Raw genomic sequence first — 26,135 nt, 5'->3', positions numbered from 1 at the left:
GGCCTGGGGCTTCCTGGCTTAGGGGACCCTCTGACCTCAGCCTTTCCAGTGACTGGGTGGCAGGCATGTGCCACAGCAGCTGGCTGTGCTGTGTGAGGCCAAACACCAGGAGGACCAGGCAGGCAAGCACAGCCGAGCTCCTGCGCTCCTGCCATCTCTTATGGCAATTCCTGCCTCACTCAAACAGGGCTCCAAACCAAAACCTTACAACAAATAGAAGGGAAAACTGTAGCTCTTCATAAACAAGACGATGCAAAGTCCGATTCAAAGCTGCGGTGCCATGTTTGTCCTAACAGCCCCGTGCTTGCGTCATCTGGAGGCTGTCCGTCCTTGTGGAAACCTGTTCCCTTTCATTCATGCATAGAATTTTCAGGGTAACAAAAACCTGGCCAGGGACCACTGCTGGGCTCCAAGGCTTTCCACGGATCCCACCAAGCTCCAAACCCGTTCTCAGCAGAAAAAGCAGTCCACAGTGAAACTTGCAGTCCGGCCCTCCCTTCAAAGGAAGGCTGCCAGCTGCTGCAGCGGCAGCTTCCTAGCCCGGAAGTTACTAACCGCATTAATACGCCAGAGGGATGCTGTGGCTAACCCACAAGGCACCAAGCGGGGTGGAGGTCACATCTTGCCATGTCTGGGGTAGACCCCAGCAGTGAACAATGGATGAGCTGTTTAGGCACAGACCGGTGGCTTTCTTCTCCCCAGTGTCAAAGCTATCCTACTCTGAAAGGACTCACTATGTGCTTTCCCCAGACTGCTCCACTCCGGCTGAACCTCCTTCTGTGTCCATGATCCGTGGAGAACAGGCCACACTTCCACTACACCTTCTGAAAGGTTCTCAAGTGACAGTTCGTCTTGGAACAGGGATGGGTACACTGTACTGGAGTTCAGTATTCAGGCGGGAAGAGGGGGTGGAGCTTCAAAGCCCAAGTGTGGAAAATGGTGGGATGATGGAGGTGGCCGGTTAGTGCAGGACTTCCCAGAGCCTTTAATACACAGAAGGGCATCTGTCTGCACGCCTTGCAGAAGCGTTCAACTGGCCGTGAGCCCTTAGGGACTTCTACGTGCAGGAGCTGACTGGATATGCAGGCTGCTTAACACGGTAGTGATGAAGGCCAGGGACTCATTTCTCAGATTAGTCTCCCCTTTCCCAGATCGCTGCAGAAGCAGACTGACCGGATGCACAGTGAACCCCAGATCAGGAGGGAAGGAAGGAAGCACAGGAAAGTGAACTGAGAATCTGAGTATGGAGCAAATCCTTACAACGCCAGCACATCAGAGGCAGAGGCAGGAGGATCAAATGTTTAAGGCCAGCCTGGTCTACAGAATGAGTTTCAGGACAGGAAGGGCCACACAGAGGAACCCTGTCCTGAAAACAAAACGAACAAACAAACAAACGAGATGAGGTGTGGACAGACGAAAGCACCAAAGAGTCTGACTGGGGTATAGGTGATCCCAGCACTCAGGAGGCTGAGGCAGGAGGATCACCATGAGTTTAATGGTAGCTTGGGCTACAGCCTGTGACCCTATTTCAAAGAAAGAAGGAGGGGCTGGGGATTTAGCTCAGTGGTAGAGCGCTTACCTAGGAAGCGCAAGGCCCTGGGTTCAGTCCCCAGCTCCGGAAAAAAAAAAAAAAAAAAAGAACCAAAAAAAAAAAAAGAAAGAAAGAAGGAAAGAAGTTTAGAAGCGGCGTCTTCGCAGGATGGTAGAACCATTTAGCAGCAGTCAGCAGAGCCAAGATGGCTGCTCAAAGTGGGGAAGGAAGTAAGCCACTTTGGGAGGGGGGACCAGAGTGCTCACTTAGGCTCCTGGGGGCCGGGCCAGCCTAGAGGGATTGGGGAGCTCGCTGGGATAATGACAGGAAGTGGGCAGTTCACACTACAGAATAATGTACACCTCCCAGCCGTTTTCCCTGCCACTTTTCCTCTTATACAGAATCCACAAAGATTACCAGCCAGGGGAGATGGCACTGTGTAGAACAGAATCGGCTGCTGCTGAATTTTCAGCAACTCAATCAAGAGTCCTGAGGTCTCACCTGCCCGTCCAGGGAGCTTGGGGTCCCCACGTCTTTAAATGTACAACAGACATAGTTGCCTGTGACAATTGAACGCAGAATACAGCTGATGCTCACACCTCAAGTGCCTGGACTGGCCTCTTCCTGACCCTCAGCACATCATGGGTGTCTATATGAGAGTTTGCCAAGTTTGGGGAGGCCCAGACCTCGGAGGGAGACCCTGAGTTTTATTGCAAACATTTCCATTATAACCCGTGAGCCGGCTATGGTTGGCAGGGACAGACGTGGGAACCTGTGGGAGCATGTGGCCTAGGTAGGGGGTCCGTGGGGACACGAGAGCCCTGATGTAAGTATTCAAACAAGGTAATGTGTGAAACTGTGAAGAATGTTTAATTGTTATTGACCATGGTAGCATAGAAAGACCAGGAATGAAAAAAGGGTACAAAAGCTGCTGGAGGTGACTGCCGTGGAGATTGTGAGCGCCTCGGGTCGGTCACTGACCTCGGTCCTGGCGTTTGTCTTTGTTCTTCTTCTTCTTTTCCTCCAGCCTGGGGTTGAGGGCGCACACACAGGCTGACACACCTGCAATGGCGTTGGGGAGATCGGGCCCCCGGCTCCACCTGTTGGCCTCACGGTCATACACTTGCACAGCCCTGGAGAAGGCCGTGCTCTCCCAGCTGTAGCCCCCCAGGATATAGATGCGGCCCTGCCACACGGCCACGCCTGACTCACTGTTGGCCTGCAGCAGTGGCGCCACGCGAGTCCACTGGTTGCACTGTGGGCTGTAGGCCTCCACGCCCAGCACGTCAAAGCGCTCCATGGACTCCATGTGGTCGTCGCTGCCCCCGATGGAATAGATGCTGTCACCCAGGCTGCACATGCTGTGCCAGCCCCGAGCTGTTGTCATGGGCCGCCTCTCCTCCCACACATCGGTCCGGTGGTCGTAACACAGCAGGTTCTTTCTGTATGGGCCAATCTGGTAGTCATGGCCCCCTGAGATGTACACAAAGTCTTTGTAGATGGTGCCTGCGTGGCCATAGGTGAACCTGCAGAGAGACCGGAGGACAAAAGAGCTCAGGGGAAGGGAATTTACTTCAATGGACAAGGGGTACAGAATGCAGGTGAGCAAGCAACCCCTGCACTTCCTGTGCTGTTTTCTGTAAGCCTGACTCCTTTAAACATTATCAAAGTGGGGAAAAAAGACAGAGAAGAATGTGTACCCGGGCCTGCGATCACGCCTTGAATCTTAGCACTGAGCAAGGAGATCTCTGTGAGTTCCAGGCCAGCCAAGGCTACACGGTGAGACCTGTGCCAGAGAGGGCTGGCAAGATGGCTCAGTGGGTAGAGGTTGCTCCCAAGCCTGACAACCTGAGTTTGATCCTTAGACCCCCTGGTGGGAGAAGAGACCAACTCCTGTGAGTTGTCCTCTGACCACATGTGTGCTGTGGCACCTGAATGTGCTCATCTAACGTACACACGCAGTAAGTGACCCCAAAGTAAAGCTCAGGGGTAAGAACATGCAGCCCGTTCCCTGTTGCTTAGTTGGGAATCAGGGCAGGAGAAGGCTGGGATGGCGTTCACAGGAAGAGCCCAGGGCGGGTAGAGGAGAAAGGTCAGCCTGGTCCTTAGCTCAGATGGGGTTTGTGCAGACCCTGCTATGGCGATGACTGGGGAAAGCCGGATAGGAAAGTAATTAACGTGGGTCATGTGCACACTGCTGATGTCACCGTGGGTCGAGGCCACCTTAGGAATAATTCCACCCCTACACAATTGTCCCAAGAAGGTGGGGGTGCTGGTACCTGCTCTTAGCATGACTACCAGCTTCACTTCATCCAATAAATAACGAAATGGCACCCACCGGGGGAGCCCATCGACAGGCAACCACTTACACAGCTGACCACCTGCTTATGGTCACTCTCTGGCTACCTCTCCACTCACCTGACGTCTATGGGTGCCCAGGGCCCAGTCACAGTGACATCTGCTCACCAACAGTGTCCAGGAATTACCCCCCTGGTTTCCAGAATTCATATTTCTTAAAATATATTTGGTTCTTGGTTTTTCTTTCTTTTCTTTTTTTTTTTAAAGATTTATTTATTTATTTTATATATAAGTACACTGTAGCTATCTTCAGACATACCAGAAGAGGGCATTGGATCTCATTACAGATGGCTGTGAGCCACCATGTGGTTGCTGGGATTTGAACTCAGGACCTCTGGAAGAGCAGTCAGTGCTCTTAACCACTGAGCCATCTCTCTAGTCCCTAGAATCCCTATTTATTGATTTGAGGCAAAGTCTCAGTGTGTAGCCCGGTGTGGTCTTAAACTCAATCTCCTGCCTCAGCTCCCTGGGCATGAGCCCTTGTACCAGGCTCAATGGTGACTCTTTTATTATTATTTTTTTAAACATTTATTACGTATAAGTACATTGTAGCTATCTTCAGACACACCAGAAGAGGGCATCAGATCTCATTACCGATGGTTGTGAGCCACCATGTGGGTCAGGACCTCTGGAACTCAGGACCTCTGGAAGAGCAATCAGTGCTCTTAACCACTAAGCCATCTCTCCAGCCCTCAATGGTGACTGAAACACAGGGGTTCACTCCAACCCCACCCTTTTAACTCTAGGGGACCTGGTCCCCTAGATACCTAGTATATCCCACAGCCAGACTGGCTCAGAGTCTGGGTTCAGGCACAGCATGGGGGTGGTAATCAGATGGTGTGCGGGGTTGACAGATCCTGATGCAGCCCACATTCAGTGACCCAATACTCAGGCCTGGGAAGGGGAGGGTGCACCACTATCTTAGGCTGATGGAGGCCACAGGAGAATGTCATAGAGAGATGGTGTCTAATTTTCCCCAGGCTGTCCTGTGGTACCCACTCTGCAGGTGAGCAAAGGAAACCAGGGTGGAGGGAAGCTCCTGTCTCTCTGAACTCATGCCTATACCCTGCCGGGCCTTCCTGTGAGGCACTTACCATCCCATATCAACACCCACTTTCTGAAGCCCAGGACCCCAGTCATTTCAGAAACTGGGGGATGCTTGTCTTGGTGGCAAGGCCTGCAAACTGCCCTCAGCCCCTCATGGCCTATTTGGCTATGAAGAAGCTAAGACATTTATGAAAACAGAAATCAAGACTAAACTTTATCCCATGACAACCTCAGCTTCCAGCAGCGGTCTTAAGCTCTCGTCACCTTGGCAAGCCAGCCACATAGGTCCAGGAGTTGGTCTTGGGGCTGTAGGTCTCTACAGAAGACAGGGCTCCATTCTCGTTCCGGCCCCCGACAGCCACCAGCATGTCTTCGATGGAGGCTAGGTAGAAATCCACACGGCGCTGGTTCATGGACGCCACCTGTGAGGGTGAGACACCTGAAGCTTCCCTTCCCAAGCCTCAGAACCATGTTTCTCAACTGTGTCCACAGAGTGAATGGCCCAGGAGGGCTAGACAGTGTCCAGACGTGCTGGGCAGAGGGATCTGGACTGGAGGAAAGAGGGGCTGGTAGGAATTCTGAGAACCCCTGACACTTCCACTCAAAGCTCTAAGAGATATATGGGGACATGCCTCTTCAAACTGGGTTAGCCACATGGTCAGCCTTGTGGCCTGGCATTGTGTAAGAAACGAATACATTTCTAAAACAAACGAACAAAACAGAGACTGGAGAGATGGCTCAGCTGTTGAGAGCAATTTGTTCTTACGGAGGATCCAGGTTTGATTCCCAGCACCCACATGGCAGCTCACAACTGTTTATCACTCTGACTCCATGGGATCCGATGTGCTCTTCTGACCTCCTCGGATGTCAGGAGGGCATGTGGTGCTCAGACATACAGGCAGGCATGGCGCTCACAATACATAACATTAAATAAATCTGTGTAAAATTAAAACATTTCAACAAAAGTCACTTTTCCCCTCTCCCCAGGATTCTAGCATGCCGGCCAACACTCTACCACTGTAGCACAATCCAGCTGGAAAAAAAGATTTAAAAAACTAATGCTGACCCACTGGTTACCATCCATGTTAACTGAGGAGAGAGTGACACTTAGCAGTCAGTCAGCATATAGAAGCTCTAGCCTTGATAACACAGGAGACCACAGGCCCAGCCCCTGCCACCAGCTGTTCAGGCGGGACTCCAAAGCCAGGCTTCCCAAAGGTTATGGTTTGTATATGCTGGGCCCAGGGAGTGGCATTATTAGGAGGTGTGGCCCTGTTGGAGTGGGTGTGGCCCTGTTGGAGTGGGTGTATCACTGGATGTGTGGGCTTTCAGACTCTCATCCTAGCTGCCTAGAAACCAGTATTCTGCTAACAGCCTTCAGATGAAGACGTAGAACTCTCAGTTCCTCCGGCACCTGGATGCTGCCCTGCTCCCACCTTGATGATAATGGATTGAACCTGTAAGCCAGCCCCAATTAAATGTTGTCCTTATAAGAGCTGCTTTGGTCACGGTGTCTCTTCACAGCAGTAAAACCCTAAAACAGGCCCCACTTAGCTTTTAGGGTTTTTTTTTAATGGGTTATTATCGTGTATGTGGTGGGGGGGAGCATGCATGCCATGCGTGGACGTTGTCAGAGGGCAACTCTGAGTTGATTCTCTCCTTCCATTTATGTGGGTTCCAAGAACCAACCTTCCATGACTAGCCTCTTTACTTGCTAAGCCATCTTGCGGGCCCAGGTTAGAGAACTGAGAGGTCACTGGGGATCCATTTGTGACAAGGTCTCAATCTATGGTCCAGGATGACCTGGAATCACTATGGGATGCAATTTGGCCTCAGACTTGTAGTGCTCCTCCTGCTTTAGCATCCTAAATCCTGGGGTTACAGGTGTGAGCCACCACACCAGGTTGGCGATGAGTTTAGCAAACTCCTGGGGTTACTGGTCACATAGAGGTCGGACCATGAAGATGGATTCTGGTGGGTGGCAGTCTAGAGTGGTGATCATACGTGTATGCCAATCAATGCCAATCAACTCTGGCTACGAGGCCACAAGCATGTCCAGAGGTGAAGTGTGAAACTGTGGAGAGGTCAAGTCACCAGCCTGAAACTTCTGAGCCTTCACTAGCTCAGGATGATGGGCTCAGATATTTGATTGTTTAGTTCCCAGCAGGTGAACTGTTTGGGAAGGATTAGGAGGTGTGGCTTTGTTGGAAGAGGTGTGTCCCTGGGGGTTGGTGAGCTGTGTGGTTTCAAAAGCCCATTCAGGGCCCAGTCTCTGTACCTGCTACCTGTGGATAAAAATGGAAAGCCCTTAGGTACTGCTCTGGCACCAGGCCTGTCTGCTTTTGGCCGTGATGGTAAAGGAATCTAACTCTGATGCTGTAAGCGAGGCCCCATTAAGACCCTTAATAAGAAAATTATTTATTTTACATTACACCTATGGGTGTTTTGCCTGCCTGTATGGATGTATGTACCTTGTGTTCATGGAGGTCAAAAGAAGACATCAGATCTCCTGGAAGTGGAGTCATCGATGTTTATGAGCAATCACGTGGGTGCCAGGACTTGAACTCTGGTCCTCTGCAAGAGTAACACATGCTCTAAACTATCTGAGCCGTGCCTCCAGCCCTAAATGCTTTCTTTTATAAGAGTTGCCTTGGTCATGATGTCTCTTCACAGCAGTAGACACTCAACCAGGGTGCACTAACAGGGCTCAATGCTTGCCCTAGGTTGCACTGAGCTCTGTTGTTTCCTGAAAATTACTCCCCAGATCTCCCCACAAGAGAATCCCAGCAGAGGCTCTGAGGCCTGGGGCTTAGAGCAGCCATTGACACTTAGTAACTGTTAGCTATAATTAGTAAGATTCAAAATGTGCACGGGTACATTTCATGCTCTCAGTGACCACTTAGGGCCAGTAGCCATTGTGTTGGACACAGGGCAGACCCAGAATGCTCCCACAAAGGCAGAAGGTTCCATCTAAGAATGCTGCTTTGGACAACAGCCAGCCCTTCAGATGGTGGCTGCTTGGCCTTCTCTGACCCGGGTCTAGGTTCAGGGAGGGCAGCAATGATATGGCCCAACACTCTATCATCATGCCTCTCTCAGAAGCAGGGCAGTCATGCAGGCCTGGCACCAGGAAGCCACAGTGAGGTTAGAGAGCTACAAAGAGGCCTCAAGAGTAATGAGTTAATTTGCTTTAATCTCACCTTGATCCACTGTTTACGGCGGGGGTCATACCTATAAAGAAGGTTGGAGGCCGCGTTCCCTCCGTTGTCTCTCGAGAAGCTGCCACCAGCCACGAAGATGAAGCCCCCCAGCACGGCAACGCAGTGGTGGCTCCGGCGGGCCGGTAGGGATGTCTCCTTCACCCACTGCTCGTTCTTGGTGTCCAGGTAGCAGGTGTCATCGCTCAGCTCCAGACACCGCTCAGAGACCTCACCACCTACGAAGAGCAAGCACTCCTCCGAACGCAGGAGCGTTCGCTTCGTCTGCAGGACTGGCTGGGCCACCAGGCTGTTGTGGTAGTGCATGGCCTCCTCCACAAAGCCCTCGCCGTTGGCCTCACTGGGCAGCAGCGAGCACATGGCCAGCTTCACCCGCTGTAGCAGGATGTCCTCGGGGAAGAGCGGGAAGCGGATGTTCTCCAGCACGCGACAGGTGTGCACCTCGCGCTCCGGCTGCTGCGTGAGCCACTGTAGAGCTGCCTGCAGCAGGTCGTATTCCCACGTGTGCTGTACCTGGCCACTGCTCAGGTAGATACACAGCTTCTGCACAGAGACGGTTTGCAGGAAATCAGGCGTGAAGGACAGCGTGCTGAAGTGGTTCAGTACGAAGCTATCGATGAAGGCATCGAGTCGCTTGAGGCTGTAGATGGACGCCAGCTCCTGCAGGTATAGATAGTTGTCCTCGCTCACCTCCTGCTCCAGGTACTCGCAGCAGAAGTCCACCACTGTCCAGATCTGCAGCAAGTGCGCGGTCTCCAGGATGTAGTCGATGTTGCTGCCGTCCAGCTCCAGCTCGCTGCTGTAGAGGAAATCCACCACAGCCTTGAGCCCCACGTAGGAGGTGCCCACCAGCTCCACCTCCTTCTGGAAAGCTTCGCGCATGCCCAGTGTGAACATGGAGTTGAAGTAGTCGCTGCACACGGCCAGAAGGTTGCGGTGAGCCGGCACTTGCTGCTCTTCGACCACGAGGACCACATCACAGAAGAGGCCATGCAGCCGCTGCTCGTTCAGCCGCTGCAACACCGTGGTGGAGTGGCCAGGCCAGTGGTACACCTGCACAAGAAGGTGTGTCAGGGAGAGGAGCACTGGTCTGTCACCCATGGCCTGCCGCGACTGACTGCAGTCAGACCCCAGAGGTCGAGATACAATTGTGATAAGAAGGAACACGAGCTCCGGAAGTAAACCCCAGAGCGTCACAGAGCTTCTGAGAACATGTGTCTCCTTCCTTCTTTCCCTCCCTCCTGAAATAAGTTTTGGAAATTTGGCTGGGCATGATAGCACCTGCCTATAATCCTAGCACTCAAGAGGCAGAGGCTGGTGGGCCTCTGTGAGGTCAAGACCAGTCTGGTCTACCTTGAAATTTCTAGGCCAGCCAGGACTACACAGAGAGACACTGTCTCAAATACAAGCGAGTAACACAGGTATTAGCCTGTGTGCACACTGAGGACAGTGTGAATGTGGAGGGGAGAAGACAGCTTTCTCTCATAAAACTCAGGTGCAGCATAAAACCCAGGTTGTCTGGCCAACTTGAACAATAATGGATTCTATATGTTGAGCCTTCTAGCCAGCCCCACTATATATATTTCCTAGAAATTGCTTAGCAAATCTCTGTGAGTTCAAGGCCAGCTTGGTCTACAGAGGGAGTTTTGGGACAGCCAGGGCTATTACACAGAGAAACCCTATCTTGAAAAACCAACAACAACAAGAAACTGTCTGCTTGTTTTCTGTCTTCTTCCTTTATAACCAGGAGTCTAAGAGCTTACTTTTTTTTTTTTTTCTTTTTTTTGGAGCTGGGGACCGAACCCAGGGCCTTGCGCTTGAAGAGCTTACTTTTTTCTTTTCCTTTTTCTCTGTTGGGACAGATTTTTTTAAAAATGTTTTCCCATCAGAAAAGTGGCATTCCCTAGAGAAAAGCCCCTAAATCCAGATGGATCCGCTCTGCCTTCTATGGCTGTGTGGTCTTAGGTTAGCCATGGATCCTCTCTCACTCTGACTATTTATAATCTAGAGTTAGGGATCAGTCCATGGGACAGCCCAGCAGGCACTTGAGAAGCTTTGTCTGTACTTGAGGCCCTGAGAGGAGGCAGCTTTCTCTGTCTTACAAAAGGCTGAATTCAGTCTTGGTAACCCGTCTCCCCTATCCACTGCCTAGTCTTAGGAGCTCATGGCCGTCACCACTTATCCGATGCATGTTCTTGGGTCCTAGGCTGAGAACCCAGGGACACAGCTGCAGGAATGCTGTACTTGTCAGGGTTCATTTTGTGCTGTCCACAAGACAGAAGCATGTGAGAGAGCAGGAGAAGGGAGAGGATAGAGAAATGAGAAAAGGGGAAAGGAAGAGGAGGAGGACAAGAAAACTTGACATAAGGAAAAACAGACTTTTCAAAACATAAATAGCTGGTTCGTTAACAGAACACCTACTGAGGATGGTTAGCCTGAGACTGAGTGTGGAGGGAACAGGAAAGTGGGAAGACAGGCTGATAGTGTCTGCTGGCCCTTACCTCCCTGAGGAACTAAGTCTTCTCTGCACCAGTTCTGTGGCAGGGCTCTAACTATGTATCTATCTATCTAAGTATCTGTATCTATGTATCTACTATGTACACATCTATATATCCATCCATCCATCCATCCATCCATCCATCCATCTATCCATCCATTCATCTACCCAAGCATCCATCCATCCATCCATGCACCCACTCACCTATCCATCCATCCATCCATTCACCCACCCACCCACCCATCCATCCTTCTACCCATCCATCCATCCTTCTACCCATCCATTCATCCATCCACCCACCCACCCATCCATCCATCTACCCACACACCCACCCATCCATCCATCCACCCATCCATCCATCCATCCATCCACCCATCCATCCATCCACCTACCCATCTGTATCTATGTATCTATTTATCTATTTATGTATCTACCTATCCACCTATCCATCTATCTATTGGGAAGCAGTGTCTTATGTATCCCAGGCTAGCCTCAAATTCACTATGTAACTGAGGATGACTCTGAACATCTGGACTTCCTGAGATTGTAAGTGAATGCTAGAATTTCAGATGTACATCACCCCATGCAGTACTGGGGTTGGGTGAAGGGCTTCATGCATGGTAGAAAAGCATCATAATAACCTAAACACATAGCAGATCCTTTCCTATCTTCCCTTTTGAATCTGCTCTTTAGCACAGCCAGTGCCTACCTCCCACCCCTGGCAGATGCCCTTGTAACTGAATTTCTTTACCTCCTCACTCTCCTATGTCTGATCACTCTGTCCACTTTATGGGAAGGTCACTTGCTCTTTCCCACAAGCTGAAGAAGATGACAGGTCTTCCCCAAGATCACCTCCCTCTTGGCTTAGTGGGTTAGGCCCTCCTGCTTGTTCTTCTGTGACAGAATGGCTGCTGTCAGCCCCAGCCCCACCTGTGTGGCTCTTTTTTCTGTCTACTCTCTTACAGGGAGGCCTGTTTGGCCTTAAGCAGGAACAGTCTGGGCTCTTTCAGATACTAGTCTGGAGGCTCTCCCAGAGAAGGAAGGACATTGGGATAAACCATGGCCACATGTGACAGGGTGCCATAAAGGCTCAGTGTATGCCGATGGCTGTGAGCTGGTGAGCTGCTGGGTGGGTGGGTGGATGGGGGAACTTGATTGATGTGGGCTCCATATTACCAACTATGGTTCCTGGGTCTCAGCAGTTTGCCATAGCATTATGACACAGCTGTAGATTGTACCTTTAAACACACCCACCACTCCCAACTTCAAGGAGATACCAGTAACAGAGTCTCAGCACATCGGGGAATTGGTTCACCCTATTCAGCATTTCTTGACAGTATAAATCTTATATAACAACAACAACAACAACAACAACAACAACAACAACAATAATAATAATAATCAGCTCTGGCTGTCCTTTTTCAGTAGCCCAGACTGGCCTTGAACTCAAGTTCACTTGTCTCTGCTTCCTTGATGCTGGGATTAAAGGCATGTGCTACCATATGTGGCTCAATACGATCAAATGTCAGGGGTGGGGGGACCTTAAGTGGTCAGGAGTGAGAACAGAGTACAGCAGGTATAAGAAGATGTCTACTGGACTGGAGAGATGGCTCAGAGGTCAAGAGCACTGTCTGCTCATCCAGAGGTCCTGAGTTCAATTCCCAGCAACCACATGGTGGCTCACAACCATCTATAATGAGATCTGGTGCCCTCTTCTGGCCTGCACGTGTACATGCAGGTGCAATGCTGTATACATAATAAATAAATCTAAAAAAAAAAAAAAAAAAAAAAGATGTCTACTGAGATCGAATCTGATACCACTGCAAGGCAGCCCACTTTAGCGTGGTTCAGAGGACAACGACTTTCCCACAGCAGGCTCCCATGGTGAACAGACTCCATCACCAAACAGGGGTGCAGGAGCACCCTACCTCGACATGCTGGTCACTCCCAAGCCTCAAGAGGTCTTCAACTGTTTGAAAGGAGCCAGACACAAAATGAGTGCTCATGGGTAAATCCAGTGGGACCGGGAAGGAGGCAGGAGGATGGCTGTGAGTGTGGCCACTAGCAGCATTTGGTCATGTTCTTTCTTCTTGCTTAGAAGCTCGTTACACGGGCATGCCCGATGCCCAAACTACAGAGCACATCTATGATTTAGGCAACTTCTTTGATTTTGTTTTTGTTTTCCAGACAGGGTTTCTATATAGTCCTGGCTGTTCTGGAACTCACTGTGTAGACCAGGCTGGCCTCGAACTCACAGTGATCCACCTGCCTCTTGTCTTCATGCCTCAGTCTCTCTCTCTTTTTTTTTTTTTTTTTCCTTTTTTTTTTTTTTTCTTTTTTTTCGGAGCTGGGGACCGAAACCAGGGCCTTGCGCTTCCTAGGCAAGCTCTACCACTGAGCTAAATCCCCAACCCCCATGCCTCAGCTGGGCATTCTCCCTGGGTTCTTTCCTGGCTTCTGACCATGATTCTAACGGGCTGGTAGCCACAGACCAGCGAGCCCACATTTGTTCACTCTTGAGGTCCCGGGGAGTTGGATGCAACAGGGAAGAAATCCTTACGGTCAGGAAGATGAGTTCTACTTTAAAGTCAGAGGCTGTGCTCTCCATGAGGTTCATCCGATTGGTTGGTAAGGCCCACACGAACGCTGAGGAGCTCTGGGCACCCAGAGCTCCTCGGCAAACCCGCATGTGGCCACAGTAAAAGAGATATCAGCCAGAATGAAGAAATCGGAATTGTTGCCCTGGGTGGGGAGGGACTGCTCACGTACCTTTGAAGACTCGCTGATTTTGTATGGCCGAGACACTCGCATCTGCTTGCTGGCCTCCATTGTGACTGGTGTCAGACCTACGATGAGAATGGCATTCCTGAATGTGCAGCATCAACTCCAGGTTTACTGTTTGCTGCGGGGCCCCTGCTGGCAGGCACCGCTGTCAGTGAACAAAGAAGAAACCAAGAAACCATCCCGTGGAGGAGGGTGAGAGAGAACAGAACACTGTGTGCGGAAAGTCAGGTCGGAACTGCTGGGTGTAAGAATTCGCAAAGGGAATCAAAAGAGCAGGAAGAGAGAGACCTCAAACACAGGAGCGAGCGCATGATATTAATCTGAATGGTGTCTCAAGACCTGGTGCACGGGACAGCACATACTAATCTAGTTTTTGTTTGTTTTCTTTTGTTTTTTTTTAAAGATTTATTTATTCATTTATTATATATAAGTACACTGTAGCTGTCTTCAGACACACCAGAAAAGGGCATCAGATCTCATTACAGATGGTTGTGAGCCACCATATGGTTGCTGGGAATTGAACTCAGGACCTCTGGAAGAACAGTCAGTGCTCTTAACCACTGAGCCATCTCTCCAGCCCCCTTCTTTTGTTTTTGAAACAGGGTTTCTCTGTGCTTGTCTGGCTGTCCTGGAACTTGCTCTGTAGACCAGGCTGACCTTGAACTTTCAGAGGTCTACCTGCCTCGGTCTCCCGAGTGCTGGAATTAAAAGTGTGCAAACGCCACCAGGCTTAAAATAAGTTGCTTGATTTGGGGACTGTGAGACAGGGGACAGCCCGGTTGCTTTTTTTTAGGACTTTAGGTATCTGTATGACTATCAGAGCTCCTGGAACTCTGAGCCCATTTTATCGCCTTGGCTGAGGGTTGGGGGCAACCTCCTTTCCTTATATTTAATTCATGTCCTTTTTTTTTTAAAAAAGATTTATTTGTTTATTATATATAAGTACACTGTAGTTGTCTTCAGACACACCAGAAGAGGACATCAGATCTCATTACAGATGGCTGTGAGCCACCATGTGGTTGCTGGGATTTGAACTCAGGACCTCTGGAAGAGCAGTCAGTGCTCTTAACCACTGAGTCATCTCTCCAGCCCCAATTCATGTCCTTTTATCATCTAAAGTCTGGCACACATCACAGTGTTCAGTCTGTGTCTCATGTTCAAGTTTTCGCCTTTAAATTAAATTAAATTAATTTATTTTGTGAAAGTCTGGAAGAGTTAGTTCTTTTTTCTCTTCCCATCTTCCGGACCCAGGGATTGAACTCAAGTCGTTAGGCTTGGCAGCAGACACCTTTATCCACTAAGCCATCTCAGTGGCCCAACACCCTCCGTTTGATCTTTAATCCAAAGTCTACCTTTTGGGCTATGGCAGAGTTTTTGTGACAGTCATTAGTATGGAGCCTGGACTACAGTGTGGACCTAAGCTGATTTCCTATGCCATCTCACTTAATTCCTCCCACACATGGGAGTTTAGTGGCAACTGTCCTTATAGCTGAGGACATTTCAAATTGTCATAACACTAGTTAATGACACCAAACTTGGGTCCTTCACCTCTGCAGGAAACAAGGCCCAGACATGGCCAGTGTCACACTTTCAGATTCTCAAGAGCAAGCGTAGGGTGAGAGACAATTATGATGGATGGGTACAGACTCTGCTCTGCGTGCTGTCCTCGGGGGCTTCTGTGAGTCTTCATTAATTGTCTCCCATGTAACTCCACGAGACCATCCCCATCCTGTCCTGGATTCAAAACCCAAGTGGTCACAATGGTGCGAAACAAACCACACAGCAGCCAGCAGTCAGGAGAATGTGCAGGGCCTCCCGTTCCTCTGCAATCCACAGTTGTCCTCTCTGGTCACAGGAGGGAGACCACAGGGAGAAACCTCCCCTGAGGCCTATGCTTTGACACAAAAACAAGGAAACCTGCTGTGATGACCTTTCTGATCAAATCTATAGACTTGACACACGATGTTTCTACCCACAGTAAAGTGTCAAGGATCTTGTGAATATCTGGGAGTCAGGTTTCCGAGGACTTGGAAACCTAGGAGGACACTGGCAGGGGACCCTCATTTAGGACTAAACCTGTTGGGCTAAATTCAGAGAAAATCTGCTCAGAAATTCCCTTCCCCTATATGTTGGGGGGGGAGCAACGTGAGGGGGATGACGACACACTGCAAACAGCCTGAAGTTAACACCTGCAAGTTCCCTACCTACAACTCCTTGAAATAATCTCCCCTCAAACACCCCCCCCCCCAAAAAAGAGCCCAACCTTTCTAGAAGGTTGGAAAGTGCAGCCTGGTCTAGTAGTTAACAGCCTGTGGAGGGGAGTCTGTCTTTTCCTGTCTCAATTCTTTACCCCCTTTTCTTAGAAAAACCAACATGGCCTGGGCTTTCAAGACGAATTTCCCCCCCAGTTCGGCCGAGCCCACAGGAAGAATCTTGTTACCTATTGAACAAAGAGTCTTTGCTAAAGCAGGACAATGTGTTAAGTCAGCACGGTTCTGAGATAAATGGGGAGAGCCAGGGGGCTCCAGAGTTCCCATGGAGGGAGAAATCGGGACATTCCATTCTGTTCGACTCTCCCTGGGAAAGAAGACACAACTGAATCTTTTCCAGAAAACTAGCAACTTTGTGACTAAGCTGTATCGGTGCAGGAACTCTTCGGGCTGCTGGGGGCCCAGAGAGAAAGAAAAACCTTTCCGCTATTAAACAGCGTCTACTTACTGCATACCCCGCTTCCCCCCACCGTCCAGTTCACCTTGGCGGTCTGAGAATGGGCACCATTGTTCCCACAGTGATAAAACCACACCGTGGGTAGACAGGTGGCTGAGGGGCTCACCCAAGGTCACAGACAGGAAAACATAGATACCCTCTCTGCCCATCTACTTAGGGCGGCCAGCCAGGTCTCTGGTTCCTCGCTGTCTGAAAGCTTTCCTTTCTAGGCCAAGGGATCTAGAGAGAGTTCTCCAGTGCCAGGCTTGCCTTAGTCTCCCGGACCACGTCTGTGGCGCCTAGCTGCGTCCTGGACTACGTGCAAGCAGGTGAGGTGAAGGTATGGGGGGTCCCCTACCCAGGGTCCCCGGGAGCCAGCGCGCAACCCAGGCTGCACTCACCGTCCCGGGTCCCGCCCCGAAGGTGCTGAGGCGCTGAGGCGCTGAGGGAGGCGTGGGCCGCACCTGTGCACCCGCGAGCCCGGATCGCACCCGCTTGCGAGCCGCTACCAGAGCAGCGCACGCTGCGGGGCTACCGGGCCCGCCCGAAGCGCAGCCATCCCTCTGTAAGGAAGTGCGAGCCTACTGTGTCAATGGCGGCTAGGGGGCGGGGCCGGCAGGCGGGAGAGAGGCGGGGTCTGCAGGATAAAGGGCGGAGCCTCGTTTGAGGGGCAGGCCTGTGAAGGCGGAGCGCCGCTTTAGGGGCGGGGCTTGAGGAGGCCGGGAGGCAGGGGCGTGGCCTTAGGGGCGGGGTCTGTGGATAGAGAGGAGCTGAGCTGGTCAATGTATGGAAGAGGCAGCCAGGGGTCCCATACTGGGGCACCTTGCTGGACCCCAGATGTCCCCTAGGCAGGCCAGGCACGTGCAGCAGAAGCTTACTGGGCTCAGGTTATGAGGTGGCGCCGTGGGACAAATTTCTGGGTGGGTTGAGGGCTCTGGGATGGCTATACCCTCCACAGTTTCCCTCAGGAGCGGCTTTTGCTCACCTATGTGTAAAAAGGCCTTTGTTGACTACTCTGCTGGTAGCCATACCTCCCTCCTACATCCTGTGTGGCTCACTTTTTGCTTCTCCATACCTTTATCCCAATCTTTTATTATTACTTGTTTTCCAAGCTCAGGAGATTAAGCCCAGGGTCTCACCTACCATTCCCCTCAACTTTGACCTAGTCGACTCATTATATTTTACATAATTCTTTCTTTCCTTCTCTTCACATCCTCTCTTCTGTATGCCTCTCTGTCCCTCTCTCTCCATCCTTCTCCCTCTCCATCTCTCCCTCTCCCTCCTTCTCCTCTCTCCCTTCTCCCCTCTCCCTTCCTCCCCTTTTCCCTCCTTCTCCCTCCTTCTCCCTCCTTCTCCCCCCTCCCTCTTTCTGTCTTGCTCTTTCCTTTCTTCTCCACTGGAAGCCCTCCAGCACACGTTATGATCCTTGCTGGGCTCCTACATAGCCTCTCAGTAAACATTTGTTGCTCTTAGATCTGTTAATTCACCTATCGATTATCAAACTGCACTCATGTTATAGTCTGGAAGAACCTGGAAGAGGTTCCTCTAGACACAAAAGGGCACTCCCAACTGCATTTGATGGCACATAGCTGTCATCTCAGCCACTGGGAGGCTGAAGCAGGGAGATGAAGAGTTCAAGGCCAGCCTGGGCTACATAGAGAGACTGTCTCCGAAAAGCAAACCACTTGAAAACAAAATACCTAATAAAATGTCAAACAGGAAAATGGAGAGCTAAGAAGCATAGTAGCGGATGCCGGGGGTGAGGGAGTTGGGACAGTTAACGAAGGAAAATTAGGGATGTTTTGGGGAGACATGATAAAACAGTTTTGAAATGAGAGTATTGTTCATTGTATGCCCTCGAGAATATAAAATTATGTCTGTTCACCTATTATCTATTAATATATACCTAGAGTTTTTTTTTTTCTTTTTCTTTTTTTTTTCGGAGCTGGGGACCGAACCCAGGGCCTTGCGCTTGCTAGGCAAGCGCTCTACCACTGAGCTAAATCCCCAACCCCATACCTAGAGTTTTAAAGAGATTTTAGGGTAGATTAAGCTGATGTCCAACTCAGTTCTACTGATTCAGCCCATTGCCGTAGACAACCTAAGTAAAGCTATTTTAATAATGTGTACCTTCACACTAGTACCTGAGGTATCGGGTTTGGAAAACCAAACTAGAAGATGCACAGCCCTGAGGTTGGGGCTGGGGGGGGCAGTGGTCAGGCCTTGGACAAACCTGGAATTCCACAGGTGACCTCGGCCTGTAAGGCTAGCCTAGCCTCCTCCTGTGTCCCTAGGAATACGGAGTGAACTGACTTCACTTTCTGCCTTCGATAACATTCTGTCTCAATTACAATAGTAGTGAATGCTGGCTGACCACAATGGATCACACCTGCAATCCTAGCGTTCAGGAAGCAGAGGCAGGAGGATCACCATAAATCTGAGGTAGGGCCTCGTTATCTGGCCAAGATTGGCGGGAATTCTTGGCCCTCCTGTCTCAGCCTCCTAAATTCTGGAATTATATCATTTCTAAACAACAAAAACAATGCCATTGCTGGTTACAATGTGCGGGTTCCAAACTTGAAGCCCTCTATGTCTCAAATACTGCTCTAAGCTCAGTATGCACAAGAAATCATTCCGTCTCCTTGACCCTGGGAGGAAGGCACCTCTTCCCTTCCTGTTTACAGATTCTCAGAAGGTGAGGCCCGGAGAAGGAAAATCCGAGATATCTTACCTTTCAGAAGCTGACCTCTAATGCTAGGTAGTCAGCTCTAGAGCTCTCAGCCTAGCCTGGCCCCTGCTACCACAGTACCTCATAGTGACACAGCCTCCCCACAGAGAGCTCAGAAAACAGACAGGAACAAGGAAGGGGAAATATCAGCTACCAATCGGGAACAGTTATAGACATTTGAGGACACAAGGTCCACCAGGTATAGTGGTGCCCAGCTTTAATCCCAGCACTTGGAGAGGGAGAGGCAAGGTTATTGCTGTTGAGTTCAAGGCCAGCCTGGTCTACATAGTGAGTTCTAGGATAGCCAGGGCTACATAGAGGAAACCCTTTCTCACAAAAAAGAAAAAAGAAAAGAAAAGAAAAAACAAAACAAACACCAAGATACATGGCCTAAATCTTTATGTGTAAATCTATGCAAATTAGATCACATGACTTGGCTTTTTGGTAGCTTTTCCTCTCTTTTGACAACATGAGGCTTTCTCATTCAGTAACGTCTTTCCAGTAGCATGATTCTCATGGAAACGTCTGGTCCTGCTGTTGTGAAGATTATACGTTGGGCTTCCCCTATTGGTGGCTGTGCAGCTGGCGTCCCTATTATAAATTACACGGACGTGAATACTACTTGCTCCTTCTCGTGTACCCCCCCAAAGGAGGGTCTTTGTGGATGCTCCCAACAAGGACTTCACGCTGTCACCTCGGAGATGCAGCATGAAGCTGTGGCATAAAACAGGGCAATGCCGGGTTGGGGATTTAGCTCAGTGGTAGAGCACTTGCCTAGCAAGCGCAAGGCCCTGGGTTCGGTTCCCAGCTCCGGAAAAAAAAAAAAAAAAGTAAAAAAACAGGGCAATGCCTTTCCTTCCTCTGGGGTCTGCCCTGAACCAATCTAGATCAACACAGGTTCTGCTGTGTGTGTGTGTGTGTGTGTGTGTGTGTGTGTGTGTGTGTGTGTGTGTATGTGTGTGTGTTTTGTTTTTGATATAGGGTCTTACTGTGTAGCTCTGGCTATCCTGAAACTCACTATGTAGATAGACCAGGCTCACTGCAAACTAACTCTCTGCCTCTGCCTCTGCCTCTGCCTCTGCCCCTGCCCCTGCCCCTGCCCCTGCCCCTGCCCCTGCCCCTGCCCCTGCCCCTGCCCCTGCCCCTGCCCCTGCCCCCTCTGTCTCTGCCTCTGCCTCTGCCTCTCCCTCTCCCTCCCAAGTCCTAAAATTAAAGCCTTGAACTACTATACCTGGTTCCAGTCACAGGTGTTGAAGTCACTATTTCATTCCCAATTCCCTGGGACACAGGGAGAAAGAATCAGGATCACTTGCTGACTGTCACAGACCACCATGCACCACGCTGAGTAATTCGTTAGGCAGTAAGTGCCTGCGGTTACCCATCAGGCGATAATGATTAGTGGGAATGAGGGACTTCCTTGGCCAGAACTCCGTATTACCTGCTCCACCATCCGGACCATCATGCTTTGCATACCCGGGATAAATGCAAGGCAAAGTGACTTCAAATGTTAAACCAGTTTGGGACCTTTCTGAACACAGGGCCTGTGTAACCCCTAAAAACCAGAGACCCACACGACTGGCCCCAGAGCCCAGTTTGGATTGCCAGCAAAGAGGCCCACTCTAATGAGGTCTGTGTTATTTCTATGCCTAACCCCTCTGCTCAGAAATAGAGGTCGGGGCTGTAGATGTGCCTCAGAAGCAGAGTACATTCTTCAGAACAGCATAAAAACATTAGGCAAAAAAATAAATAAATAGAGAAAGGAAAGAAAAGGAGAACCAAAGGACAGTTGAAGTGGGCTGGGCTCCGGGAGGCAAAAGCGGGGCCCAGAAGGTGGGGCGAGCTCTCTAAACACTAGATTGTGCTTACTAAAGGTTTGTTCCTGGCCTGTCCTTTCTTCCAAGGGCTGAATAATCTAGATAGTTGACACTCTGCACAAAAGAGCACGCTTGCACAAAAGGCTGGCCAAGTGCAATCGAGTCGTTGTTGGGAATCCTTGGCCAGGACATCTCTGTAAGTTTATAACTGTGAGGCTAGAAGCCCAGAATGCCTTTGAGGGGTGAGGTTTGCCTGTGAATGGGGCCACATATATGTCAGTATACAGACAGGCCTATCCTTGGTGGGGTGGGGGTGAGGTGGGGGGTCCCCTCATCTCTGAGAGAAAAGGAGCCTTTTTTTTTTTTTTTTTTTCGGAGCTGGGGACCGAACCCAGGGCCTTGCACTCGCTAGGCAAGCGCTCTACCGCTGAGCTAAATCCCCAACCCCGAGACTTTTTTTTTTTTTAAAAAGAAAAGATTTATTTTATGTATGTGAGTACACTGTGGCTGTCTTCAGACACACTAGAAGAGGGCATCGGATCCCAGTACAGATGGTTGTGAGCCACCATGTGGGTGCTGGGAATTGAACTCAGGACATCTGGAAGAGCAGTTAGTGCTCTAACCGCTGAGCCATCGCTTCAGCCCCCCCCCCCCCCGAAAGAAGACTTTTATGTGGGTTTTTTTTTTTTTCGGAGCTGGGGACCGAACCCAGGGCCTTGCACTTGCTAGGCAAGCGCTCTACCACTGAGCTAAATCCCCAACCCCTTATGTTGGTTTTTTTTTTTTATCCCTCCTTCCAGTCTCTCCCTCAACATATTTCCTCCAGTCCCCCCAGGATAAGTCCTGTCAAGGCTGTGCCCTTACTTGTGAGCTGCATAAGCTATTTTACCATGGCATCCCTGGACTGCAACCCTGAGGTTCTGAGTCCTCAAGCCTCAGCCTTTTATTCACAGAAAGGGAAAGTCAGAGTACGGTGGAGTTTCTCCACCTCCAACCTGCTCCTCTTGGTCCAGTGAATTCACGCTTTCATCGAACTGTGTGTGATATAGTTGTTGACTTTAGCTGATGGTACAAAACACTCAACAGAACACACAAGCACTCCGGTTTAAGCCCTGATCCCCGACTAAGTTGTTATAGTCTGGAGTGGACACTCTCTGACCATTTACACTCAGACCATCATTTGCTTTAAGTATTGCTAAGAGATCTTTAGGACCTGAGAGACCTCAGCCTCAAGGACTACGCAGGTTATGAAGTTTGGGGTGGGGGAGTAGTTTACAGGGATCATTGAGAGTCCTGAGAATATGTGTCAGTGAAGCCTAACGCTCAGTTCCAAGAGTCCCACTGCTACCTTAGAACTGGGGGAAAGTGCAGGGATCGATTAGCAATGTCTGCCCTAGAGTCAGAATAGAAAGTGGAGACCTGTGTGCTACATACTTACTGTCCAAAGTGGAGAAACAGTAGGGAGTTATTAGCAATAGCAGATCAGCTAAGCAGAGTAGCAAACGCCTGTAATCTCATCCCTTGAGAGGCTGAGGCAAAAGCCTGAATTCCAGGCTGGCTCGGGCCTCCTACGAAATAATAATAGGGGGTAACATTTATTAAGCACATCAACTGTGCTAGCATGTGTTCATGTCTTCTACTTCTGTCCTCAAAGTAACCCTTTGTCCTTCCTCTAAAAGGTCTGTCCAGGGGGCTTTTGTGTCATTTGATGCTGTACCCCAGGCTCCTAAAATACTTCCTGGCCATGCAGGCACTTAAACATTGGCTGAGGAGCAAGCGGATTTCCATTTTGCAGGCGAGGAAACTGAGAGCCTAGAACAGTAAGTGGCTTGCTCCAAGTTAGGCAGCTGCTGAGTGCTACTTCAGGTCATCATGCCATATAGAACTTTCTGGAAGGATGGAAGTGTTCTGGATTCTGCACCCTCCCATATGACAGCTACTAGTCACCTGTGGTTGCTAAGGACTTAAAAGGTGGTTAGTGTGCGGAAATCTGAATTTATAATTTTACATAAGTCTTAACTAATTAAAGGTGACATTAGAAATAGCCACCTGTGGCTGATGGCAGCTGCTCTGAATAGCACAGCCAGGGGCTTAAGAGTTTGATCCCCGAAGACTAATGCCAGGTTCCAGAATGTAAAGTGCATGCAAGGTCAAGGTTTTCCTGGGGCTTCGTGGGCAGAGAGGGGTCATTAGTGAAGGAAAGTTCTAGCAAGTGCTTTTGCTGTCCTTATGCCATAGCAGTCTGGGAGGGATTTTTATCCAGGTTGTGAATGGCTGTGATGGGGGATCTGGCTACTGATGACAACCTGCTGAGCTGGGACAGAGTTCAAAGACTGCAACCTTGAGGTCCCGAGTCCTCAAGCCTTAGCCTTTTATTGCCTAAGAGAAAGAGAAACTCAGTCGGGTGCAGTGCCTCACAGGTGAGTCAGGCTGTGGGCACTACCACTGGGTGAGGGACCTTAGTGGTACCATGTTAGAGTTGGGGTATGCACTCACTATGCACATAGCAGCCCCCGCTCCTGCTGCAGGCCTCTGACCCGGCTGGTTGCCGTCTTCCTACCCTCCCATCAAGTTAAAGGCCCAAGTTAAAGCTTTCTTCTTGTCCCTCTTTAGAAGAAGCAAATATGTGGCTAATACCTTGTCCGCTGCTGGGTAGCTGTTCCTTTGCTGGCCTGTTGGGTGTGGTACTCTGGCTGGTTTCTCTTCAGGCCTCGTGGAGCCTGGGGCGCTCTTCTCTCTTCTTCCGGAAGGAACGGACCGCGTCCCAGCTGGGCAATCTGTACAGGGCGAAAATGGCCGACTGCTGCCAGCCTTGGATCTGAAGCTGGGGGAGTCAGATGCTGAGAACTGTTGCAATAGGAGGAGATAAGGGAGGACGGAGGCTGGCCCTGCCCCCTGGGAACCGAAGGAGGCAAGTACATAGGGTTCCGAGGAGTCTCCCTCACGCATGAGCAGCGGCCCATCCTCAATCGCCGTGCCCACCATGTACAGCCTGACCCCTTGATTTATCTGTCCTAGCTCCACTTCTCTCCAGGTCAACCCCACAGGCTGTCCTGTCTGAATCTCCTGGCATATACTTCTGTCAGTTTATTTCTTCAGTTACTTACTCAATATACCAGGCCTAAATGATCATTGCTTAAAGACAGGTCCGCTTTACTTTATTTATTTATTTTTTATTATATATGAGTACACTGTAGTTATCTTCAGACACACCAGAAGAGGGCACCGGATCCCACTACAGATGGTTGTGAGCCACCATGTAGTTGCTGGGAATTGAACTCAGGACCTCTGGGAGAGCAGTCAGTGCTTTTTTGTTTGTTTGTTTGTTTGTTTGGTTTGGTTTGTTTGTTTGTTTTTTGATTCAGTAAAGTTTTATTTTCCCAAATGTGCAGCTGATTGAACCTGTTCATGCATCTTGACCAGCAGCTGGGGCGTCACCACCCTTTGTGTTTCTGGTGTCAACTACTTGGGCTCTGTGCTTTGAAACCAGCTTACTAAGTCCCTCACTAAGTAGCTCCCGAGGGGCTGCCCCGGCATGGACCCTCGAATCCCCAGTCTCTTGGAGGCCACAGCTGGAGTCACAGACTATAGTTGGGGACTTCCTTACAAGGTTTGTCGTAAGTAGCTTTGTCAAACAGGATGAGGTTGTTCAGCTTGTCCTAAACTTTGCCTTTGGACCACTTCTTTTTGGCCTCACCACCAGATTTATTTACTGGGTCTTTGTCTTTTTTGGCTGACTTTCCAGGATCCTTCTTCTTGTCGTCTCTGGGCGGCATGGCGAAGCTCAGAGAGGAGTGTGAGCCACTGCAGCCTCACTAAGATGTTAGGGGGGGAAGAAAGGAACGCAGTCAGTGCTCTTAACCGCCGAGCCATCTCTCCAGCCCTGGTTGGCTTTACTTAAGTCTTGCTCTGCCACTTGGCAGCTAGCCCTGTGACTCTGGGTCAGCTACACAGAGAAAAAGTTTCCTGAGGCAGGGGTCTCTAGCTCAGGCTGCCTTCCCCCTTGCTATGTGGCTGAAGACAACCTTGAACTTCTGATCAGCCCCCCATGACGGTTCTTGATGACAAAGGCAGTCCTTGCTTGTCTGAATTGTTGATTCATGATGAAGACGGTGCATACAACTTACTCAGGGGTGGACCAAAGATTAAATTAAATACCTTTGAGAGGAAGGGATGTCTGGGAAGGGAAGCTTATTGGCTGATCCCTTGTGGTGGCCCATCTAGATACCTCATTAGTGAGAAGAACTCTGGGCTCTAAGCTATCTGACTAGCTGTCACAGTGGTCACATGCTCCGGGACAGGAGCCAGGTCAGGAGCAAATTCAAACGCCTACCGTTCTCAATTTTGATTGTTGGGGTTTCTTTCTTTCTTTCTTTTTTAAGATTTATTTATTTTTATATGAGTACACCGTAGCTGTCAGACACACCAGAAGAGGACATCGGATCCCAGATGGTTGTGAGCCACCGTGTGGTTGCTGGGAATTGAACTCAGGACCTCTGGAAGAGCAGCCAGTGCTCTTAACCTCTGAGCCATCTCTCCAGCCCCTTGTTGGGGTTTCTTAATCTGCCCACCTTCCTAGGTTTTTGTCTGGTGACACATGGTTCCACTTGTCCCACACATGGCTATAGGAAAAATGAGACAGAGAAGCAGACAAACTAGAGTTCAACAGGCTCAGACTGCTTTATCTGAACCGTGAGGGGTCCTAACCCTCTCTCAGGATGAGTGCACCAGGAGCAGGGTGTTTTTGAGACGGTGGTATATTGTGTCTGTTGGTCCGTCAGACTGGGGCCAAGTTATTCTTTACAGCTAGGGGTTACTGCTCAGTACAACGTGACTTAATTCCTCCTCCTCTGGGGCTGTTACTTAGCCATGGTGAGACTCTGTTTTTAAACAAACAAACAAATACAGCTTCCACTTTGAAGTTTCCAGTATCATTTCCCATAACCCTCAGCAGGCTGGAAGCTGCTTCCTGTCCCAGTCCTAGCAGATCCTGGGTTCTAGCCACACACCTGCCTCTTCTTTTCTCTGACTTAATTAGAACCAAGGAGAATGGCCTCCTAGCCTCACAGCCTGGGTGGCCTCAGCCCTTTAAGGCAGCCTGCAGCCGGGGGCTGAGGTCAGGGGACCCTGGGCCCTTTCTTTCCTATTGCTCCACTCTTTTGGTGACTTATGTACAGGCTGAGGCTGGCCTCTGGTGGAGGCACCTTTTTGCTGGGAGTCTGACCCCCCACCGTACCTTCATTCCTTCACCTGAGCCCCCTTGAGCAGGCCCTGGGGTTAGGGCTCAAATTCAGTTAATCTGGAATGTACAGGACACACTGACCCGGCTGTGTGGGGCTGGTGTCAGATAGGGAAGGGAAAGGAAATTATCTTAATGTGCTCAAGTCAAGCAGTCCCGGCTGAGGGACACTGGCAACTCTTGGGGACAGGGTGGAAGAGTTACAACACTGGC

General features: G+C 50.1%; 1 protein-coding gene and 1 pseudogene across 5 annotated transcripts; both read right to left on the bottom strand.

The window, feature by feature from the left end:
• Window positions 1-2,378: 2,378 nt before the first annotated feature.
• Window positions 2,379-23,412, bottom strand: Klhl36 (kelch-like family member 36). Of its 5 annotated transcripts, none has more exons than XM_039097935.2 (6): window positions 16,543-16,767; window positions 15,083-15,329; window positions 13,421-13,497; window positions 8,137-9,207; window positions 5,201-5,358; window positions 2,379-3,057 (listed from the first exon to the last, which is right to left on the bottom strand). In XM_039097935.2, the coding sequence occupies exons 2-6, from the start codon at window positions 15,123-15,125 to the stop codon at window positions 2,505-2,507; spliced, it is 1,902 nt and encodes a 633-aa protein (XP_038953863.1). In that variant the 5' UTR covers window positions 15,126-15,329; window positions 16,543-16,767; the 3' UTR covers window positions 2,379-2,504. The 5 variants fall into 5 exon arrangements, 4 of the variants coding, with proteins under 4 accessions (XP_038953863.1, XP_006255780.1, NP_001017511.1 ...); XR_010060018.1 differs by lacking the exon at window positions 2,379-3,057 and adding an exon at window positions 7,408-7,510 and having other exon boundaries at window positions 5,222-5,358; window positions 8,168-9,207; window positions 16,543-16,770; XM_006255718.4 differs by lacking the exon at window positions 15,083-15,329 and having other exon boundaries at window positions 16,543-16,778.
• A 611-nt stretch (window positions 23,413-24,023) lies between these two features.
• On the bottom strand, window positions 24,024-24,869 carry LOC103694347 (40S ribosomal protein S25 pseudogene; annotated as a pseudogene).
• Between the last annotated feature and the right edge of the window lie 1,266 nt (window positions 24,870-26,135).

This window comes from Rattus norvegicus, chromosome 19 (genome assembly GCF_036323735.1).
Source record: "Rattus norvegicus strain BN/NHsdMcwi chromosome 19, GRCr8, whole genome shotgun sequence".
Lineage (NCBI taxonomy): Eukaryota > Metazoa > Chordata > Mammalia > Rodentia > Muridae > Rattus > Rattus norvegicus.
The sequence above is the reverse complement of the archived record's forward strand: the minus strand, read 5'-3'. Positions and strand labels throughout refer to the sequence as shown.

Excerpts from the sequence above, each read along its gene's own strand:
- Klhl36 (XM_039097935.2), bottom strand. The coding sequence starts at position 15,125 with ATGAAGACTCACAGAAGCCCCCGAGGACAGCACGCAGAGCAGA. Across the intron at positions 5,359-8,136 it reads GCCGTAAACAGTGGATCAAG|GTGGCGTCCATGAACCAGCG; the intron begins GTGAGATTAAAG and ends TCACCCTCACAG. Across the intron at positions 3,058-5,200 it reads TATGTGGCTGGCTTGCCAAG|GTTCACCTATGGCCACGCAG; the intron begins GTGACGAGAGCT and ends GTCTCTCTGCAG.